Raw genomic sequence first — 20384 nt, forward strand, 5'->3', positions numbered from 1 at the left:
CGAACACTTGAGACTTGTTTTGCTTGATCTGCATGATCTGTTTGATCTACACCGTTTGAACTGCTTTTTCCATTCGAAATCTTTTTGGTCTTTCTCTCCTGCTTTTCTAATTCTTTATTAATTAGAAATGATAAACTGAGTGGAAGAGATCACTGATGCGTGTGCTCTAACGCACTTCGCATGTCAAAATGAACAAAGCTACCTCAACTATCCACGTCAGGTCATCATGAGTTTTATTATTTCATGGCTTAACTCACTCAGGTCATCTATTGTATCAGTTTATATACTTCAACGTAAATTCATATCACCTTAACTATAATCTAAATGAGTTACTCCACCAACTCATATTAAAATAAATATAATAATAGACGACTGGTTCAAATAAAAATAATACCATATATAACTTTAAAGTTTAACTTATGTGGATTTTATTTTAACTAGATCGTTTTCCGCGCTACGCGCGGATAAGTGCCTCTAAATTTTATAATTGTATGTTAAATAAATATTATATATTGTAGAATTATTTTGATTTTTAAACTCATTTTGATTTATAATGATAACAATTTGTTTAGATTTTATTATTTTCGTGATAAGCATCTTCACATGGGATTATATTTTCTTTTTTATCTTCAAAAATTAAATGAAGATGAAAAAAAAATATAACTCCATGTATTTATTTTGTGTTTATCTACATTTTTCTTTCTTATTATTTACTTTTTATAATTAGTAATATATATACACATATAATAATTAAATTTATCATTAAACTAAAATATTTTTATCAAATTATTAAATTTATTATGGATATAAGCAATAACAACAAATTTATTTGTATTTATTTGTTAAAGTGATTTTTGTGGTATTTTCTTTTTTATTATTCTGTTGCAAGAGTAATATTTATTTGTTATTTAAGTAGAAAAGTTAACATTTATTTGGTGCAAGTGTGGGGTTATGAATTGCTTAATCTCGGAAGAGTGATCCATCTTTCTAAATTCGTTTTTTTAAACTTGTAGAGTTTTGTTGCTAAGCTGTGGATACTTTGAGCGGTGGAGCTGTGGAGGTAGGGTGATTATCAGCTAGGTTTATGATAGTTGGTATATTAGTGGAAGGACTGAAAGACATATTAAGATGCAAGTGGTATTTGAGATCGTATTTACTGGTGACTAATTAACTATATTCTGAAGAGAATTTTATTTTTTTTGAGCTTATCTGATCTGTGACAAAATGGGTGAGAAACACTCGATACTTGCTTATCGTAAGAGAAGAGAGAAGATTGATACTTTGTTATTTGATAATTTGATAAAGTCAACATAAAAAAAACTCTCGTTACTTGCATAAAAGCTTTTGAATTAATAATGAACCCAAGACCATAACCATTCCGATGCAAAGTTCGTGACAACCAAATTACCAAACTTATCATTACTCCCCCCCTCTGCAACCCGCTTCCTCTTTTCTTGCTTTGGTGTAGAGCGTGTTCACAAAAGGCAGTAGTCTTGAGAAGTTTCAGAATCCATCATAGACTTAAGTAACCTAACCTTATTATGGTTCCAACACTCTCCATGTTTGGTTTGAGCCTGCAATGAGTTCAGAGGTGACAATACAAATACTTTGCTCCTTTCCAAATATGTTTATTTCCACTGTATCAGTTCTATCCCCTCAGCCCAACAACTAAAGACGTTTCCATTCCCTTAATCACGCTTGACCTGTATTCCTTGAATTGTTGCTTCATACTTTGTAAAGAGAAATTGACATAACCTGCAATCAGTTTCTTTGAAGGTCCATGCCTTCCACATCTAATCTACCACAAATCTCTTGTGTTGCAGATGGAAGAGTTGCCTTATTTGATCTGCCTCTCCGGTGAATGGTGATATCGAATGATTCACTGGTTCGGTCCTCGCCCGCCTTGTTTTCTTGACAAACTACAGAGATCAAAAAAGTATGCTAACTTCAATCTTTCTTCTATCTAAGGAAAACCCAACAAACTAATAACTTATTACTCCTCAACGAATCATAGATGTACGCGCTCATTCAATAAAGAATGTGATAACTCACTAAAACTCTGGTTGATTCTCTAGAGTGAGACTCAGCGTCTCGATCTTAGCCTCTAATCAGTCTAGGTTTTATACCTACAATAAAACCCAAAGACCAAAACAATATGTAAATGGGAACAACATCATTCTCAGACCACCACACAAAACTATAAATGAACATGATATACACAGCAAAGCAAAATAACAAAATTTCGATGAATCTCTTTTGAAGTATATCAAACTTGCAATTAAAGATGGATAGATAATGATGATTGAAAAGCTTACAAAAGGTCCTGAATTTTTCTAAGTGGATGCAGTGAGCAGTTTTGTTATGTGAAGCAGAGCCTTGTTTTCCCGATATGCAAATATCAGTCAAAGATCCCTTATCTGAAATCCATGTAACGCTGCTTTATTATATGTTAGTTTGTATATTAAAAAGAAGGTCAGAAGAAGGGTGATGATACCCAAGAATTCACCAATCTTCTTGATGGTCCTTGAATCCTAAGAGTGGACGATCGGCCAACAACGAACTGAGAAGTCATACCAAGGCAGAGATAGGAGACGCCTATTTGAGCAACAGTCGCAGCGGAGGAGGACATTGTCAGTGATGGGTTGAAATATGCCCCGGTTCAATAAAGCTTTGACTTGATATGAGATGCAGTGATGCACTGCTCCAGTTAGAGCAACTGGAGAAGTAGAGAGAGGGATTTTCGATGAGATGCTGTAAAGAAAACCTAGTAGAGGAATCAAGTCATTTTTCGAGATGCAGTTCCTCGATCTATGAAGAAGTTATATAAGAAGAGTTAATGGAGACGATACGAAAGGATGCCATTAATGAAGAAGTTATTAAAGATGGGAAGATGTAGAGTTTGCCGGAGATTGAGAGATTACGAAACGACAAATGGTGGAGCTCTGTGTTTGGAGATCTGTCTGAAGCCAGAAAAATAATTCTCTATTACAACGACGACACTTCACAAATGGGCCAACTGAAATTGTGAGAACCCATAAGAACAAACCTGAGTTTAGTCCATAACTCTAATATCGAAAGTTTTTTAAGCATATGACGTGGCGTAAATCTCTTTTCCTATTGGTCGATTTTATTTGAGGACGTGGACACCCTCTCCATGGCTTATATTTGTTTTTTAGTATAGTATTGATTTATAATGACTTTATCTTCTATTTTTAGGTTAAATTACAAAACTGGCTAAGTGTTTTATATTTTTAAGACTATATTTATTTTCACTGTTGTGATATATAAAATATATATATATATATATATATATATATATATATATTTACAGTGATTATCTACTATTTAATTTGGTTAGAATATTTTGTTTGTGACTTAACTCCCAGTTTATTAGAATTGCTTCTTTTATTCGTTAACTCACTTAGATTTGATTATCAAAAAGTTTCAATAAATAAACATACAAATATAATCCAATTTTATAAAAAAATGTAAGCACAAAACTACTCGTTAGTGGTCAGGTGATAGTATAACGTTCAATAGATCATACGGGATCTAAATTCGAATCCCGCTCAGATTACCACAGCATGTGATCAGTGAAGTATTCACAATGGCCCCCTAAACCTCCAGAGATCAAACCTTGGGTTATCAAAAAAAAATGTAACCGGAACGAAGCTGCTCATGTATTCGCTCATTCACTCATTTTTGACAAAGCCTAAATTCACTAAAATAGGGAACTTTTTCACGTGCTTTCTGAACGTTTTCATATAGATATAGCAATAATGTTTTTTAGTATGAGATTTACCTATAAAATTTTGAATATCTTACTAAAACGAGATAAAACAATTCCACCATTCAAACTTGGTTGCAAGCATAGCAAAAAGGTTAGTGTGAAATATATTTCACATGCTTTTTTCATCAATTTATCTTCATTTAATTTGTTATATTTGTCGTCAAAAAGTTTTATTAAGTAAAAATATACGTTGATTATCTATCTATCCGTATTGATTAAAAATTCACTACCAAATAAGTGAGTTACGTTGTGGTCACGTTATATGTGCTTCGTTTGTACCGTTTTCTCAGGCGTGGCTTACTTTTTTTCAGGGAAACCTTTTCTCTCATTTTTATCAACTTTAATGATTTTGGTGGAGAAAAGTTATTACAAGAGAAATAAAGAAAATCTTGGGAATATGAAAGAGCTGAAAAAGTTAATTTTCCAACGCGTTATTTACTGTGACTTGTCTAAATCAATGTAACCCTTATCTAACAAGAAATAACCAAAAAAAAAACTCTTTTCTCTTCATATCCCTCTTCTCTGTAAGAAAGAAAGTAAACATGAACACTACTCGGAGAGCATCAGCTCGAATCACGTCGGCAGCATCTCAACGCAGGCAAAAACCAGAGCCAGAACCGGCAGTGAAGAAGTTCATCAAGATCATTCTCCCAACAATCATGGAAAAAATGATGGTAAAATAAAACACTACATAAAAATTATTACTACTAGATTAGTTAGGCCGAAATTATTACCCTTTTTTTTTTTATAAAAATTATTTGAAACTTGCTTGCATGCATGTGTGGATTATACAGAAGATTCCGGCAAGATTTGTGAGATTAGGTCCTAAACTCACTGAAACTGTGACTATCCAAACTCCTGTTGGTTTCAAGCGTCCCATTCGGATCAAACGAACCGGTAATAAGGTTTGGTTGGAAAAGGGTTGGAGTGAGTTTGCAGAGGCTCATTCTATTAACGAAGGTCATTTTCTGTACTTTTGTTACGAAGGGAACTCAAGTTTTCGTGTTATGATCTTTGATGTGTCTGCTTCTGAGATTGATTATCCAATGGACAAAGTTCATGTCATTGAGAGTGATGATGATGAAGTGATGGAAGCTATGGATACTGATGATGAAGAAGAAGGGTTTACTAGGGTTGACAGTAGTGATAATGATTCCAGTGATGCAGAAGCGATTGACTTGGAAAATTTGTTGAAGAAGATGCCAAGAGTTAGCGTCAAGTCTGAGACGATTACTATTGGTAATGTTTGAAGACAAACTAAAATTTTGTGGGTTTCTCTTCTTCTTCTTCTCATGTATGTGATTTGGTTGTTCATCTTTGTCGTAGATTAATGTTGAAGAGACTAATTCTATGGATGAGACTCAAGAAGATAAGAGAGCCTTGAGGAGTAGTAAGAGAAGTTCTTAAGACTTGTGTTTTTCTGTTGTTGTTTTTCCCCTTCAAATGTTCTGCAGTTTCTAACCGCAGGGTAGCTATCTGTTTCTAGCTTCTTAAACAGGCTTGCATGCTTAATTTTAGTTACATAATGTGTGCTTATTATGTATTAAATCTAATAAGTTAAGGCTTAATTGTAGTAAAAACACAAGTTCTTAAGACTTGTGTTTTTCTGTTGTTGTTTTTCCCCTTCAAATGTTCTGCAGTTTCTAACCGCAGGGTAGCTATCTGTTTCTAGCTTCTTAAACAGGCTTGCATGCTTAATTTTAGTTACATAATGCGTGCTTATTATGTATTAAATCTAATAAGTTAAGGCTTAATTGTAGTAAGAACTTGGCTTGCTTGTGTAATATGTATTGTCTCATGTTCAAATGAGTCTGTATTACGTTTAACACTTCTGAACTGAATTTGCCCCCCCCCCCCCCCCCCCTCCTCTATATTTTGTGATATTATCATCTTACATACTAGATGTTAAGCAGTCATATCATTAGCACCAACTAAACCAATGGTTGGAAACAAAACTCTTAAACCACAGCATAAACAAAATTCACATAAACAACACTCCTTATTTACTCACCAGTTTTATACCAAGTTGATGACAATAAAAATGTAATTACATCTCTACTTTTGACCCTAACTACTACTCAGACAAAGAGTTTTAACACTTGATCACACCGAAAACATAGGAACCTGAAATTTCACTCAGAACACTACTAAATGCAAGATAGATAAAATAGATAAAACTATCTCATGGAAGCTTGGATCAGCGTTGCTGAGGGCAGGAGGACGCATAGATGTTCATATCCACATGCCTTACTGCACACCTGATGCCTTTGAAATTCTGGCCTCCAACTATCTCAACATCACTACCCAGAAGCTCTTCAATGAGATCAAAGACTCAATTCTGGAGCTGAAGTTAGCCCTGCCAAGGTTGCTCAACAGTTGATGGGTTGTGGCTCTGTCAACAAAGTTCTTGAAAGACTAGTTGAGTTCTTGGCAGCCAAGAAAGGAAAAGCTCAGGAGGCTTGATGACTCTCTCTCCACAACTTCGAACTCAAACATTTAAAATAGGCTGTATTTTCTGTATTTTTAATAGTTTCTGTATTTTTAATCAGCTTTCTAAAATAATTTGTAATAGTTTCTGTATTTTCTGTTTTTTTCTTCTCTTTTCCCTACAAATAGGCTTTGCATGCTTAATTGTTGTAACGTAATGTGTGCTTGTCTTGGTCTAAATCTTGCAAGAACTTTACGATTAATTGTAGTAAGAACTTTGTTTGCCCGTGTAATGTAATGATGTCCTATGTTGAAATGAATCTGTATTGTGTTTAACTCATTTTGAAGTGAAATTGCCTAGTCTTTAAATTTTGTGATATTATCATCTTACATCAAACATGTTAAGTAGTCGTATCATTAGCTCACCAACTGAGTAAATGGTTAAAATTTTTGTTCGGAGCCAAAACCCTTAAACCACATCATAGTCAACATTCACATAAAAGTAATAACATCTTCTACTTTGACCCTAACTACCCATTCATACAGAGTTTTTCACTCAATCTTCGAATACTTAATCACATTGAAAGCACGGTTACCTGAAATTTCACTCAGAACAAACAGATAAAAGACCCTACATGAAATTTTTGAACTTTGGGAACGAAGACCGCTCATGAAGAGTCACACGTACTGGTTGACGCGGAAGGCAGTGACTTTCAGAACGAAGTCCCGAGTACTGAGAAGCTCAAACACACAAACATCCCCTTCACCTATATTGTTCTCAAGCGTGAACTCATACCATCCTTGGCTGAATTTAGCTCTCCCTGCCTTGTAAAGACACCTCACTGGCCATTGTTTCTCCCCTAGCTGGATCTTGATGAAGCCAGATATCCCGCTTAAGTACTTCTCAGCAAACCCAGAAGGCAAGTACTGTTAAGAAACAGGTAAAAGTTTAGTCCTTTTCACCAAAAATCATCAACCTGAAATCATAATTTTTTTAAAAAAGTTTGTATTACCATGATGCAGCCTCTGTAGAGATAAGATGGTCGCAGAACAACTCTAAAGAATGGATTGGTTGGTTCGTAGGTTTTGGCTGCAGTGATGGCTCTCTCTCTTTCCTCTGCAGTTGCAGTTCTCATTCTAGCAGAAGCACTTTCGTAGAACTTTGAGCGGTTCTCTGAGTCCTCTCCACCTGGAGTTGACGAGTTTGTTTCCTCTGCACATAACAACAAAAAAGTATGAATCTTTTAACTATTTAAAAGTAGAAGTCAAGAATTAAGTACTTACCGGGTTAGGATTCTTCTTCTTCCTTCCTCTCTTCTTAAGGACTTTTGGCGTCGTAGCTTCAGGTTTTGATTCAACGAACAAGTTTTGAGTGGTTGTAGAAGCGTCATACCCTTTGTTCAGGGGTGTGGTAGATTCAGGGATCATTGAATGAATCACCTTGGAGCCTTTGTTTTCATGGTCCTCAAACAATCTAGCCCGTTTGTTGAACTCACTGTTTGCTGAATCCATGTTCATAAGAGCACTTGAAATGGTCTTTGTGAGTGAAAACTAAAAGGAACCGTCTTTAAAACCAGATTGTGTTGTCAGCTTTGCTTAGTCCTACATGACCATCAGTTACTGTGAGTGCAACAGCAAACCAAAAAAAAAAAAAGATATCAAACATGGTGTAGTTTAGAATCAGCAAGCATCAATAACACACACAATGGCAGGAGTGAAGAGAGTTCCGCCTTGTAAAAAAACCATCATTCAAGTCAACTAATTAGCCACAGTCTCAAAGCTAAACTCTCTTTATAGTCAAAGGTCTAAACTTTCTCTCTCCCCTCTTAAGCCGACAGATACACTATGCTTGTTTCAGGGTTCCAATGATGCGTTTACATACTAAGACAAAAGTCAACTTCCAAATACTGACACCCAAAACACAATCTTAGCAGTATCACATGTCAAATTGCTTCAAACAACTTCTCATTTCGCTATCAGAGAAACATAAATCACAAACAAAAAGACTAAACAAAAAACATAAAAACAGACTATAGATCCCAAACTCATTATGCATTACATACTAAGACCAAAGTCAACTAAAAAGTTCAGATGTCAAACTGCTTCAAACAACTTAAAGTCCACTCCTTTCACTGTTAGAGAAACATAAATCACTAACCCAAGACTAAACAAAAAAAAACACAAAAACATTTTCTTGTAGACTTTTAGACATTAGAACATAAACCCAAAAAGGGAGACACTTTTCACTCAATTTTCAGTACATAAATCACAAAAGAACAAACTTTTCAACATAATCGAGTAACCCAACAACAGATTCTTCAAAAGCTTTCACAAGTCAAATGCAGAAAAGAAGAAAACTCTTTGAGAGACGAGAGCAATTACTTGGCCTGGCAGGCATGTTAAGATAGTCAGCAACAGTTACCTAAGTAAAGAGATAACGAAGAAGAAGGGAGTCAGATCATGAAACGACGCCGGAGAGTTCGATGAAGCCCTTTTCAGATCTGAAACCAAGTTTAAGAAGTTTTGACTTTGGTCAGAGGGTCTTTCTCACTCTCTCTGGTTTTGAAGAGAGAAGGGGAAAAAACACAACTTGACCCTAATAAAGCTCGAGCGAGTCAAATCTGTGTGTTTTCAACTTGACTCGGTGTAAGTCGAAACGGTGAGTTGACTCGTTTTTCGGTTCTTGTTTTGGTTAACTAATTAAGAGCCTATCGCCCCCACCAACTACCCTTTTCACCTAATTTTACTCTCCTTTTTGGTAATATAATAAATGCTTTTGTCTTTTTTTTTTGTATTTCTTTTGACATTCTGTTTCAATTTTTTTTCTTTCTGTTGGCTATAATATAGAAAAAATGATAGTTAACTACGTAAATTATTAACCATGGCTAATCATAGAGACTAAACTCACCAAATAATAAAATAACATTCTTATTTTTTTATTTTAGAATTAGTTAAACTTGTATTACTAACTAATAGAAATTTTATTAGAACAAAAATGTTATTATTTGTTATGTTGTTTTCATAATTAATAGTTTGTAATTTTTAATATAATATTATATATAAAATAAATACATAAAATGTATAATCTTGCTAAACCAAAAATATGAATGTAAACATAATATCTATTTGTTATAAAAAAATATTTATAGATGTCAAAAAACAATTATTTATCAATTTCAAATAATAAACATATAAAAATTATTAAACTGAAAACATCAAATAATATATAATACTCCCTCCGTTTTTAAAAGATAGTCTTTTAGTGTTTTCACATATATTAAGAAAACACATTACATCACTAAAATAAATTTATCATTTTTTGTAATTTTCAATTTTCAACAGCTTTTAGTCAATAGTAATCTAATAAAACTAATTATCTTTTTTAAAGTTTGCAATTTTTCATAGAAAACATAAAATATACATCTTTTTAAAACAAAATATTTTTCCAAAAAATGATTTTTTTAGTAATAGAAGAAGTATTACTCTTAATGTAATATTTAGTGTGATGGTTGGAGATGACAAAACAATTTTTACACCAAAACACCAAATTTGATGTGATTTCAACATCAAATTTTGTGGTCAGAGATGCCCTTATAACATATTAGAAAATGCTAAACATATTGAATATTGTAACACACTTTCCATAGTCTAAGAAAGTGCTTCTACTTCCATTTCCAGAGATGACACATGTATCATTTGATTCCTTATTCTCAAAAGTTGGTTATGTCTTGAAGAATCTTTCCAAGCTCATCTACATCTACAGAACTGTGATTCAAGAGTTCATGATCCATACACCAAATAAATGCTGGCCAGCATACTACTTGATCTGTCACTAGTAATTGCTGCACATGTATCTTCTTCACATTTTCTTCAAACCACATTCGACATTCACCCTTCGCATATCTGATTAGCTCTAACGAATCTCTTATAATTCTTCTAAATAATTTGTCTTTTCAAGTTTTTCATATATACCATATTATCCACGAATAAGAATTTCTATCCAATTTATGGTCTTCAACACGTTTTTCCTAAACAAATATTCCAAGTTGATACTACTTGGATCACTAGGTCAAAGGGTCGACTATGGTCGTACCCCAAATCAATAAATTAATTAATAATGGTATAGAGTTTTATATAAATACAATATTATTAACTATTGAAAACTATATCATAATATAAAAACCAAGTTTTATTTACAAAATATAATTAAATATTTAAAATCTTATTTTAATTTTATTTTTTGTTTGCCATGAAAATAAATTATTTAACTAATTTTTATACCAAATAGAAATTTAGCTAAAAGATAAGATAATATAAATAACTAAATAAAAATTACCATGCAATTAATTTTTTCATATTAAAATAAATAAGAATTTAAAATTATAATAAATTATTAATAACGAAAATAATAATATTTTACATCAATAAATTATTGTTTTTCCTATTACCACTTTCCTAGAATAACATCTTTTATCTAAGTCTAAAGAATCACAAGTAAAATTATTTATTTAATTTATGTAGTATTTAAATTATATGAAAATAATTAATTTTTTTAAATGTTATCAGATTTTTGTTTGGGTTTTTCATAGGGTTAAGCGGTGTCGAACTACGAGTTCTTTATTGGGGTTTATATAGTTTTTAACTGATACATTTTTTCACTAAATCTGAATAATATTATATATTGGTCACTAGATTGGTTTAATCGTAAGTCTGAGATAAAATATGAAAAAATGGCGCGGGATAAAAAATTAAGATGTTGAAATAAAATATTTAAGATCAAATATTAATTATCTATGGTATCCATTAATGTAAACTTTTAAGGATAATATTATGTTACATTCCACAAATATCTTCTACTACAAAGTAATCAATCTAACAAACAATATATGCAATGCTCAATTGTAACTAGCATTTATTCTCAAAAATATTTTGTTACAATTAAACTAGCTTCAAAAATGGATAAAACTGCTATTTTTTTGGTAATCAAATATTAATTAAGATGTTGAAATAAAATATTTAAGATCAAATATTAATTATCTATGGTATCCATTAAAGAAAAGTTTTGTATCGAGATAGTATCCTGCGTTTTCAAAGGAATTAAGATGTTGAAATAAAATATTTAAGATCAAATATTAATTATATATGGTATCCATTAAAGAAAAGTTTTGTATCGAGATAGTATCCTGCGTTTTCAAAGAACCTGTCAAAATCTAGTGAATACTTAAAAGGAATGTAAACTTTTAAGGATAATATTATGTTACATTCCACAAATATCTTCTACTACAAAGTAATCAATCTAACAAACAATATATGCAATGCTCAATTGTAACTAGCACTAGATTTTGACCCGCGGTTTGAAACCGCGGGATATTTTATGATGAATTTTTATCAACAACATTATTAATAATGATATTAATTTGTAAGATTTTTGTCTATTTTAAATATTTTTGTATTTAAATCAATATTTTTAAACCCGACATAAATCTGCGATTGAACAGGTGATCCGAGATGTAATACAGTTAGAGTTTTAAGAAATATCATTATTTTAAAACCCGATAAACCAGCAAAAATGCTAAACCACAAAGGAACCCGTTGAACCGATGAATCATCCAATTTGATTTAAATTTTTAATTTTTAATTTTTAAAGTTAATTTCAAATTTAGCATTAGATATTTAAATACTTATTAACTTAAATCTTATTATATTTTTATGTCATATCTCTATGTTAGATTATGTAATAAATTAAAAGTATTAATATTAATAAATATTTAATATCTAATGATAAATTTGAAATTACGGGTTTCGTTTTAAATCAAATACCTATTTTTTGAACATCGACTTAGATTATATAGTTTTCATGAAATTATGGATTTCATTTTTATTATTTCTTAATTTTCAGAAGATCTAGTATTATAGCCATGAATATTGCTTTTGTGGATACTCAGAAACTACTTACCATAAAAATCGTTTTGGAAATCTTATCATTAATAATCACGATATATAGTCTTACCATATAAATAGGCTATATGTTAGGCTTTTTGTTATTATTAGTAAATGTATTAGACTTAATTATATGATATAGTTTGATTTAGTTGACTTAATTATATTGTATAGTTATTTTTAAATTTTCTACCTAGAAATAAGTTAGGTCCAACTTTGTGCTTCTGTTTTAATAAGATAGATTTATTTTCAAAAATCTTTTGTTACAATTAAACTAGCTTCAAAAATGGATAAAACTGCTATTTTTTTGGTAATCTGCCACATATAGTTTTCTTAGTAGCCAGGAAACATCGGTGGTGGAGGAGACGCATATCCAAATCCAATATGTGGTGGTAGAGTAAAATCGCTGTTGTTGTTTTCTGGTGGTTGGGCAACATTTTCGTATGGAGAAGGCGACGATGAGGGAGTAGAGAGTGATGGTTCTGGCGCATCATTTTCTTCTGTTCCTTTTGGTGATGAGACCGGTTCATTTGATTGTATTGGGGAATCAACCAACTTAGAGATTGGTGTTGGAGCGTGAGCCGGTTCGGAAACTGGTGTTGGGGTTTGAACTGGTGATTGATATGGTGATGGACTTGGTTCTTGTGGTTGGGTTTGATCTGGTGATTGAGCATCAATTGTTGGTTGAATAAGTGATGGGGCTTGAAAGGGTGTTGGAGCTTGGATTGGTGGTTGAATTATTATATGTGGTGGTGGTGGTGAGAAAATTGGTGGAGGCGGAGAATAAACTGGTGGTGGCGGTGGGGAATGAATTGGTGGTGGTGGAGAGAAAATGAGTGGTGGAGGAGGAGAGTTAACTGGGGGAGGTGGTGATGGAGGTGGAGGAGAGGCAACTGGTGGAGATGGAGAATTAACAGGTGCTGGAGGCGGAGGAGAAGAATAAACATGAGGTGGCGGCGTAGAAGGCATTGGTGGTTGAGGTGGTGGTACCTGTATTTCTTTTACCTTGGGTGGTGGTGGTGGACGACGGTTTTTAACCGGAGATGCATTATACGGATCTTCCTTCGGGGGTGAAACTTGTTCAGGAGTCTCTGAATTTTTTGGTGGTTCAGGTTTCAGTGTTTCTTTTTGTTTTGGTGAATTAATTTTTGGTTGTTCAGTTTTAGGAGATTCTTCAGTTTTAGGTGGTTGTGGTTTAGGTGTCTCCTCAGGTTTTGGTACTTCAGGTTTGTTTGTAGGATTTTCTGATTTAGGAGATTCATGTTTTGGTGTCTCATGCTCAGGTATAGGTTGTACATTAGTTGTTGGTGCTGGGTTTTGTGGTTCCGGTTTAGGTGATTCTTCAGGCCTAGGTATAACCAGTTCTTTTGGTTTTGGTGGATTAATTTCTGGTGTCTTTATTGATGGTGGAGATCCACCTTGACTACCACCAGAACATTTGTCCTTGCTACAATCCACAGGATGACTAACCACCGGTACACATTGACTAACAGATTTCTGGTTCGGTCTGTTCTTCAAGCAATTACTCCTGTCATCAAATTGTTTCCCATTGTTCTTCCCAGGAACACAACTGTCAGCGTCTCCATTGAAATAATTGAACGAAAACTTAAAGCTTTCCAAATTAGGCAGTTTGCAAAATGTGTCGACAACAGATCCGGTTAACTTATTATTGGACAAATCCAACTGCTCAACACTTGATAAACTGGACAAGGTCAATGGTAAACTACCAACAAATCCGTTATTGCTCGCATCAAAAACTGTCACATTATTAAGAGAACCGATCTCGTTCGGGAAACAACCAGTTAAATTGTTTCCACTGAAAACAACCTCATTCAGATTTTTCATCTGACCGATCGATCTTGGTATACAGCCACTGAATTTATTGTTTGCAAACGTCACAACTGAGGCAGCCGATTTTCCAATCGTGTCGGGGATAACGGATTCAAATCGGTTATTGTTCAAAAAAATGGCATCAAGATTTTTATCAAATATTTCTGATGGCAAACATCCTTCGAATTCGTTGTACCTTAGATCGAGGAACTTCAAAGACGGCCACGAGAGTGAAACTTCCGGAAACGGACCAACAAACCGATTGTTGCTAACATCAAATTCGTACATCAATGCGAGTTTTGATAAACTTTTGGGGATAATCCCACAAAACCGGTTTGAGTTGATGTGAAACATAGCTAGATCGGTAATAAGACCTAGCTCTGCTGGTAAATGTCCGGCAATATCCCCATGGTTCAAATCAACACCAGCAACAACCTTGAGGCTGGGATCATCAAGAGCTTCCGCACAATAAACTCCGTTGTAAGAACACACATCCGGTCCGACCCAATTTTTTGTGGTTTTAAACGGGTCAGAATATATAGCTTTCTTCCAGGCCTGAAGAGCAATGTAAGCTCTTTTTAAACGGTCGTTTTCAAATTTGAGACTCGGATCAACTTTAATGATGTCAACGCATTTTTGGTCTAAGTCATTTGTTAGATGAGCGTTTTCTGGGAATGAAGGTTCCTCGTTGATGGTGGCAACAACGATGGGGAAAATAAGGAGGAGGATGTAAAAGGAGCCTAAAGGCTTATCCATTCTTTTTTATTTTAATTCAAGGTTGAATGGGAAACCTTGGGAAAAACCCAAGGCTGCTTAATAGAACAATTTGGAAAGAAAAATCTAAGAATGAAAGAACGGTAATTATAGAAAAGGAAAAAGAGAAAAAAAAAACTCATAATTTGCTATTATTAAATGTTTAGAATTGGTTATTATTGCTTACTGTGATTATAAAAATAGCAATTTTTTAAAAAAAAATTTTGATTTCAAACAATTACAAATCTACACGGTTAACATACTGAAAATTTTCTGACCGGCTTCCATTGTTTATTTTGAACAACAATATATAAATTTAGAAGAATTCAGATATCTGTATATCATTATTTTATGATCCACATAACCAATATATTATAGGAGAACTTCTCTTTTTTTTTGTACAAGAAATGTTTATATTAAGTTAAATTGAATATACTTAAATGGTTACAACTGGAGGTATACTTAACGAAAAGATAATTAACGAAGACTACAACTACAAAAATGAGATATTCCCTTAGTATTAATCAAGAAGCAAAAAACAATAACTTTAAAAGAGTAAATATATTACAATGTTGTCATTATTCATACGTGTCATCTTCACATACATTCTCAATCTTCATATATAACTATCCTTAATATACTAGATTTATTACATACAATGCCATTGGTACTACTAATTTTTACTGCATGATTTTTTATTACATTTATACATTTTAAGAAATAAATGTTTTTAGTTAATGCCGAATCAATGCGTGTTGAGTCTGTTGACTAAGCACATGCTATGTTTGAATAAATATTAATTCAGCAGTGACATAGCTTTTTTGAAATCTAAAACATTCAATATGTTAACATAAAAATACATTAAACCATTCTTGATACAAACTAAAAGCAGATAAATATAAAACATGTATATACTTTTATGTACAAAGGGGATTCTATTTATTTTAGCATATTATTATTAAAAAGTAGTATATCAGAATCATGTATATACTTTTTTGGTCAATTATAAGAATACAGAAGATTTACGATACATAATTATCAAAGAGATTTTTTCACTTGTGTTTCTTTTTCATGAAAACATAAACCTCAGTTTCCTGTATTTTTTTCTTTATTGATAATCAATTTAAAATTTCAAAAAAGGAGATTTTATCATTATTTAAAAAAACTAAATTAATAGGGAAAAATATATCAAGACTGAGTAGATCAATACCATTCAAGTTTTGTATATGTAGTTACCATACAAACATTCCTATTAATTATAATTGATCGCAATTATTAGTAATTGCCTAAATATGGAAAGAGGATATACGGTTTAATAGTTTTGATATATTTTATGTACTTTCTAATAATCAAACTACGTCTTCTTATTTTTAAGTGAAAGACCTATTCCAAACTTTAGATAGATTCTTTTATTTTTTACGAACACAAACCCATACTATAATTTTATTTTATTCAAATATGTCGACCTTCAACTTTTCAATATAAGACATGATGTGGATTATTTGTATTCTCTAATGCATATTTTTGTGTTCTCTTTTTTACAATTTTTATCATATTTTATGCCTGCATACTATATATAATATTTACATGTGAATTTTAATAATTGAATATTTAAATTTCTCTATTTTTACGTATATGTATTATATATATATATATATTAAATATTATCTACATAAAACTATTTATTATTCCTAGTATATGTGTTAAAAAGGTGAAAGGATCCTTAGAGACGCTTCACTTTTTTTTTTTGAACACCAGAAATTTCATTCATTTGGTTTGGTTAAACCGGGTTTAATACAAAGTCTCTTAAAGCTTTTTTAGCCAAAGAATACTCGAATTTAAGGTTTTCTCGAGGGCTAAAACAAAATGAAACAGAAACAAACGAGATAGATATGAGACGAATATCAGAGAGGATTCCATGAATCTCAGAGTAGCTTGAATCATCGACAATCGCTGACACCAATGGAAGAGAGTCCGACTTGAAGACCACTGTCCTCTGCTGCAGAGCAATTGCATGCACCATCGCCGCACGAATTGCTAGTCCCTCTGCCACAAGGGACGAAATCACAAACGCAACAGATTCACTATGTGAGTTGATTCTCACTCCAGACGAGTTGTAGAAACTCCACGCCAGACCGCCAGACCGCCAGAACTGAGCTCTTTCTTCAAAGCTGCATCAGACCTACATGTAAATTCTGAATCACCTTTGCTTGGCTGGTATGGCATTTTACACGATGGGGTAGAGAGGGTAGATTGGGCTTCTTTCCATTCCTTTGCATCACAAATAGCTTTAACTATAGTTTCTTGTGCTGAGAATTCTCGCTTTTGGAAGATTAGCAGATTCCTTGCCGTCCAAATTGCTGAGATGATCCAGGGAGCAATAGAGCAGTCGATCAGACCTATGGGAGGCAGAACAGGGGATTGAAGCGCTTTCTTCCAGCCCTCGTCAAAGGTCTCCACTTGGTCACATCTAAAGCCTCCTGATACAGGTACTAAATCCCAAACTTTACGAGCAAAATGACATTGGAAGAATAGGTGGATGATAGATTCAGAACAATCGCACCTGATGCATTTAGAGGAGGGAATAATATGTCTTGCCATTAGAACTTCTCCCACTGGTAGAGCGCCATGTTTGATTTTCCAAATTAGTAGCTTTATCTTAGGCGTCATAGGAACTTTCCAGATGTCTTGATTCCAGTCTTGGTGGTGGACTTTTGGTTCCATCAGCATAGGGTAGTTCTTTTCTAGGGCAATGAAGTAGTCTGACTTTGCAGTGTATTGGCCTGTGCTATGATTCAGCCAGATTCTCTTATCATTGCCTCCACATTTACTTGGTTTGATCGCCATGATTGTACCTTGTAGGAGGGGGAACAGATTCTCAATTTTCCCGTGTCCCATTCACATGTCTGTTCCCTGAAAAGTGCTGAGACTTTTAGATCTTTAGAGCTTTCTGTAGCAGGTCCCATAGGTCTTCCTTTTCTATCCGGTTAGAGCCATTGATCGTTCCAAACCTCAACACTCTCTCCATTGCCAATTGCCCATCCTAGTTGTTCTTTTATCAACTCGCGTCCAATAAGGATTCCTCTCCAACCGTGGGAGCACACATAAGGGGCTTTGACCTGAAGGAAGTCCTGATTGTGGAAGTATTTACCTGCTAGTATGCGTGCTAGAAGGGAGGAAGGGCAGTTAAAATACGCCAACTGACTTTTTCCAAGAGGGCATCATTGAAGCTTTGAATATCTCTGAACCCCAGCCCTCCATCTCTTTTCGATTTGATCATTGTTTCCCAAGCAATTAAAGACATTCCACGTTTCCCTTCCTTTGAATCCCACCAGAAGCGGGTTAACGCTGACTGGATTCTCTTACATAGAGATTATGGTAATTTGAAGCACTGCATCGAATGGTTGGGGATTGCTGAGAGTACAGCTTTGAGAAGTGTCATCTTCCTAGATGGTGAGAGGTGTCTAGTGGACCAGCTCGTCGCCTTTTGCCTGATTCGTCATCTTCTCAGATAGGCTTAGATATTTCTCCACTCCTCCCTCTTTTTCAATTCCCAGATCTATATTCACTTTATCCTTGAGGTGTTGAGGGGTTTTGTTTGAGAATGTAATGCCTGATTTCATCAGATTGATGCGCTGGCCTGAAGCTTGTTCGTACTGGGAGAGGATTTTAAGCAGTGTAGAGACACTTGATGTGTTCGTCCTACAGAAGAAGAGTGTGTTATTGGCGAAGAGCAGATGGTTGATTCTAGGGCTGTTGGTAGCCACTCGGATTCATTGTAATTTCTTTTCTTCTTGAGCAATCCTGCAGAGGCCAGACAACACCTCACTGCAGAGGATAAAGATGAAAGGAGAGAGTGGGTCCCCTTGTCTGATCCCACGCTTTGGATTTACCGTTCCTTGCGCAGAGCCATTGATCAAAAAAAGAGTAGGAGACTGTCTTTATGCATTGCATGATCAGATTGGTCCAGATCGGGTGGAAGTCGAGTTGGAGGAAGACAGCCTCAATAAAATCCCATTCCAAGCGGTCATAGGCTTTACTCATGTCAGTCTTGACTGCCATTGAGCAGCGAACCGAAGCATCTGAGGTCTTCAAGAAGTGCAGTACTTCGTGAGAAATCAGGATATTGTCTACAATGGCTCTGTCTTGTACAAAAGCAGATTGATTTTCCGAGATCAGCTCCGGGAGGACTTGTTTGAGTCAACAGCTTGGAGATTATTTTATAGTAGACGTTGCATAGCGCAATTGGTCTATATTCTACCGCTGTAGCCGCCCCAGAGTTCTTCGTGATCAATCTGACGTGAGTATCATTAGGGATCTTGGTATTACACCAGAGGTAAAGAACGACTGTATCTCAGTAACAATTTCCGGGCCAACAGTTGGCCAGTTTGCTTGGAAGAAACTTGCTGAGAATCCATCCGGGCCAGGAGCTTTATCTGGATGAATTGCAAGTAGAGCCAAGTGTATTTCGATTGCAGTTGGTGTTGAGATAAGTGCCTGGTTCTCTGAATCAGTGATTTTTGGAGTCAGCGCTTTGGAAACAACTGAAATTCTATCGCCTGGTATTGATGTGAAGAGCTCAGACAAGTAGGCCTCAATGGTCGCTGTGGTCTCCTTTTCAGCGTACACCGGATTTCCTTCATCATTTACCAGTACAGAGAAGTTATCAATCGCATTTCTTCCTTTGGTTAGGGCATGAAAGTAAGCAGAGTTGTTATCTTCCAAGCTAAGCCATAGATTTCTGCTCCTTTATTTCCAATAAGCCTCTTCCGCTCTATAGGCTTCCTTTAAATCTGCATTCAGCTTTGTGAGGAGATCTTCATTATTAGTAGGACTTGTCATGGCTTTTTCAAGTTCATCCTTCCAATGATTGATGAGGAGTTTGCTGTTTCTCTGTTGCTCCTTGTTCCATAAGACTATTGCGCTTCTTATTTGTTTGATCTTGTGTTGCACATTTCTTTTCCCTGCTTTTTTCCATGTATCTTCAATCACCTTCTTAACTTCAAGGTTTTCTCGTAGTCTTCTATCGAAACGAAAGAGCCCCTTCCCTTATAAAACCCTAAACTATTGTTTAAAAGAACACCAACGTTGTTGCACCAATAATAAAAGTTTTGAAAGCGTTGGTAGATACTGTCTCCATGGTTGGAGGTCCTCCTTCAGCAGATCTTGATGAAAAATTTCTCTTCACTAAAGAGTGAAGTAATATCTTCTAATTGAATGAATATTGTGATAGTGTCCATTCCTTAACTGAATCATTTTCATGGTGAACGAGAAGTGGTACATGTAGCCAAAATCGCTTACAAAGTGAATAACTGATAGAGCAATGCCTAAGTTCATAAGGTGACTTTTGGTGATTTGTTTTGGTAGTGAGAAGCTAGAACCGTTGACAACCTAAAAATTAAGAAGTCTTAACTGCGTTCATTTAGAGATGAACATTAAGAAGGGTGAGCTAGAAGGGTAAATAACAGGGCAGGAGACCATGGGCGAAGAGGCATACTTGATATTAACATTTGGGCCAAGACCTCCAATAGTAACCAAGGCCCAAGCCCACATATTAAAGAAAGCTGTACGGATGAGAGTTTGGTCAGATGCAGGTGACTCACGTATACTGGTAGGAAGATACTTTCCGGAAAGAGAGGTAGAT

At 34.4% G+C, this 20384-nt stretch overlaps 4 protein-coding genes and 1 long non-coding RNA gene across 6 annotated transcripts; 1 reads left to right on the forward strand and 4 right to left on the reverse strand.

The window, feature by feature from the left end:
* Positions 1-1298: 1298 nt before the first annotated feature.
* On the reverse strand, positions 1299-2945 carry LOC130498567 (uncharacterized). Its single transcript, XR_008937457.1, has 4 exons — positions 2495-2945; positions 2316-2417; positions 2053-2126; positions 1299-1919 (listed from the first exon to the last, which is right to left on the reverse strand). It is a non-coding gene; the product is annotated as an uncharacterized LOC130498567 (long non-coding RNA).
* Positions 2946-4232: 1287 nt separating this feature from the next.
* LOC108820861 (B3 domain-containing protein At1g49475) lies at positions 4233-5616 on the forward strand. 2 transcript variants are annotated; one of them, XM_018593881.2, is made up of 3 exons: positions 4240-4464; positions 4585-5029; positions 5117-5616. In XM_018593881.2, exons 1-3 carry the CDS (start codon positions 4333-4335, stop codon positions 5119-5121), a joined length of 582 nt encoding a protein of 193 aa, XP_018449383.1. In that variant the 5' UTR covers positions 4240-4332; the 3' UTR covers positions 5122-5616. The 2 variants fall into 2 exon arrangements, with proteins under 2 accessions (XP_056849044.1, XP_018449383.1); XM_056993064.1 differs by lacking the exon at positions 5117-5616 and having other exon boundaries at positions 4233-4464; positions 4585-5040.
* Positions 5617-6634: 1018 nt separating this feature from the next.
* LOC108819005 (B3 domain-containing protein REM19) lies at positions 6635-8862 on the reverse strand. Its single transcript, XM_056993065.1, has 4 exons — positions 8600-8862; positions 7498-7819; positions 7231-7430; positions 6635-7144 (listed from the first exon to the last, which is right to left on the reverse strand). The coding sequence occupies exons 2-4, from the start codon at positions 7733-7735 to the stop codon at positions 6896-6898; spliced, it is 687 nt and encodes a 228-aa protein (XP_056849045.1). The 5' UTR covers positions 7736-7819; positions 8600-8862; the 3' UTR covers positions 6635-6895.
* A 2573-nt stretch (positions 8863-11435) lies between these two features.
* LOC108821054 (pollen-specific leucine-rich repeat extensin-like protein 2) lies at positions 11436-14800 on the reverse strand. The gene has a single exon (XM_018594099.2). It carries the CDS (start codon positions 14741-14743, stop codon positions 12491-12493), a length of 2253 nt encoding a protein of 750 aa, XP_018449601.1. The 5' UTR covers positions 14744-14800; the 3' UTR covers positions 11436-12490.
* Positions 14801-16520: 1720 nt separating this feature from the next.
* Positions 16521-17587, reverse strand: LOC108820350 (uncharacterized). The gene is made up of 2 exons (XM_018593300.1): positions 16885-17587; positions 16521-16786 (listed from the first exon to the last, which is right to left on the reverse strand). The coding sequence occupies exons 1-2, from the start codon at positions 17585-17587 to the stop codon at positions 16521-16523; spliced, it is 969 nt and encodes a 322-aa protein (XP_018448802.1).
* Between the last annotated feature and the right edge of the window lie 2797 nt (positions 17588-20384).

The sequence above is a fragment of the Raphanus sativus genome, chromosome 8 (assembly GCF_000801105.2).
Source record: "Raphanus sativus cultivar WK10039 chromosome 8, ASM80110v3, whole genome shotgun sequence".
Classification (NCBI taxonomy): domain Eukaryota; kingdom Viridiplantae; phylum Streptophyta; class Magnoliopsida; order Brassicales; family Brassicaceae; genus Raphanus; species Raphanus sativus.

What these genes read in the sequence shown, in the direction of transcription:
- LOC108820861 (XM_056993064.1), top strand. Translation starts at nt 4,333, where the DNA reads ATGAACACTACTCGGAGAGCATCAGCTCGAATCACGTCGGCAGCATCT. An exon ending in CAATCATGGAAAAAATGATG is followed by an intron (nt 4,465 to 4,584) that starts GTAAAATAAAAC and finishes TGGATTATACAG; the next exon opens with AAGATTCCGGCAAGATTTGT.
- LOC108819005 (XM_056993065.1), bottom strand. Translation starts at nt 7,735, where the DNA reads ATGAACATGGATTCAGCAAACAGTGAGTTCAACAAACGGGCTAGATTG. An exon ending in GAAGAATCCTAACCCGGTAA is followed by an intron (nt 7,431 to 7,497) that starts GTACTTAATTCT and finishes TGTTATGTGCAG; the next exon opens with AGGAAACAAACTCGTCAACT. An exon ending in TCTACAGAGGCTGCATCATG is followed by an intron (nt 7,145 to 7,230) that starts GTAATACAAACT and finishes GTTTCTTAACAG; the next exon opens with TACTTGCCTTCTGGGTTTGC.
- LOC108821054 (XM_018594099.2), bottom strand. Translation starts at nt 14,743, where the DNA reads ATGGATAAGCCTTTAGGCTCCTTTTACATCCTCCTCCTTATTTTCCCC.
- LOC108820350 (XM_018593300.1), bottom strand. Translation starts at nt 17,587, where the DNA reads ATGGCGATCAAACCAAGTAAATGTGGAGGCAATGATAAGAGAATCTGG. An exon ending in GAAAGAGCTCAGTTCTGGCG is followed by an intron (nt 16,787 to 16,884) that starts GTCTGGCGGTCT and finishes CCCTTGTGGCAG; the next exon opens with AGGGACTAGCAATTCGTGCG.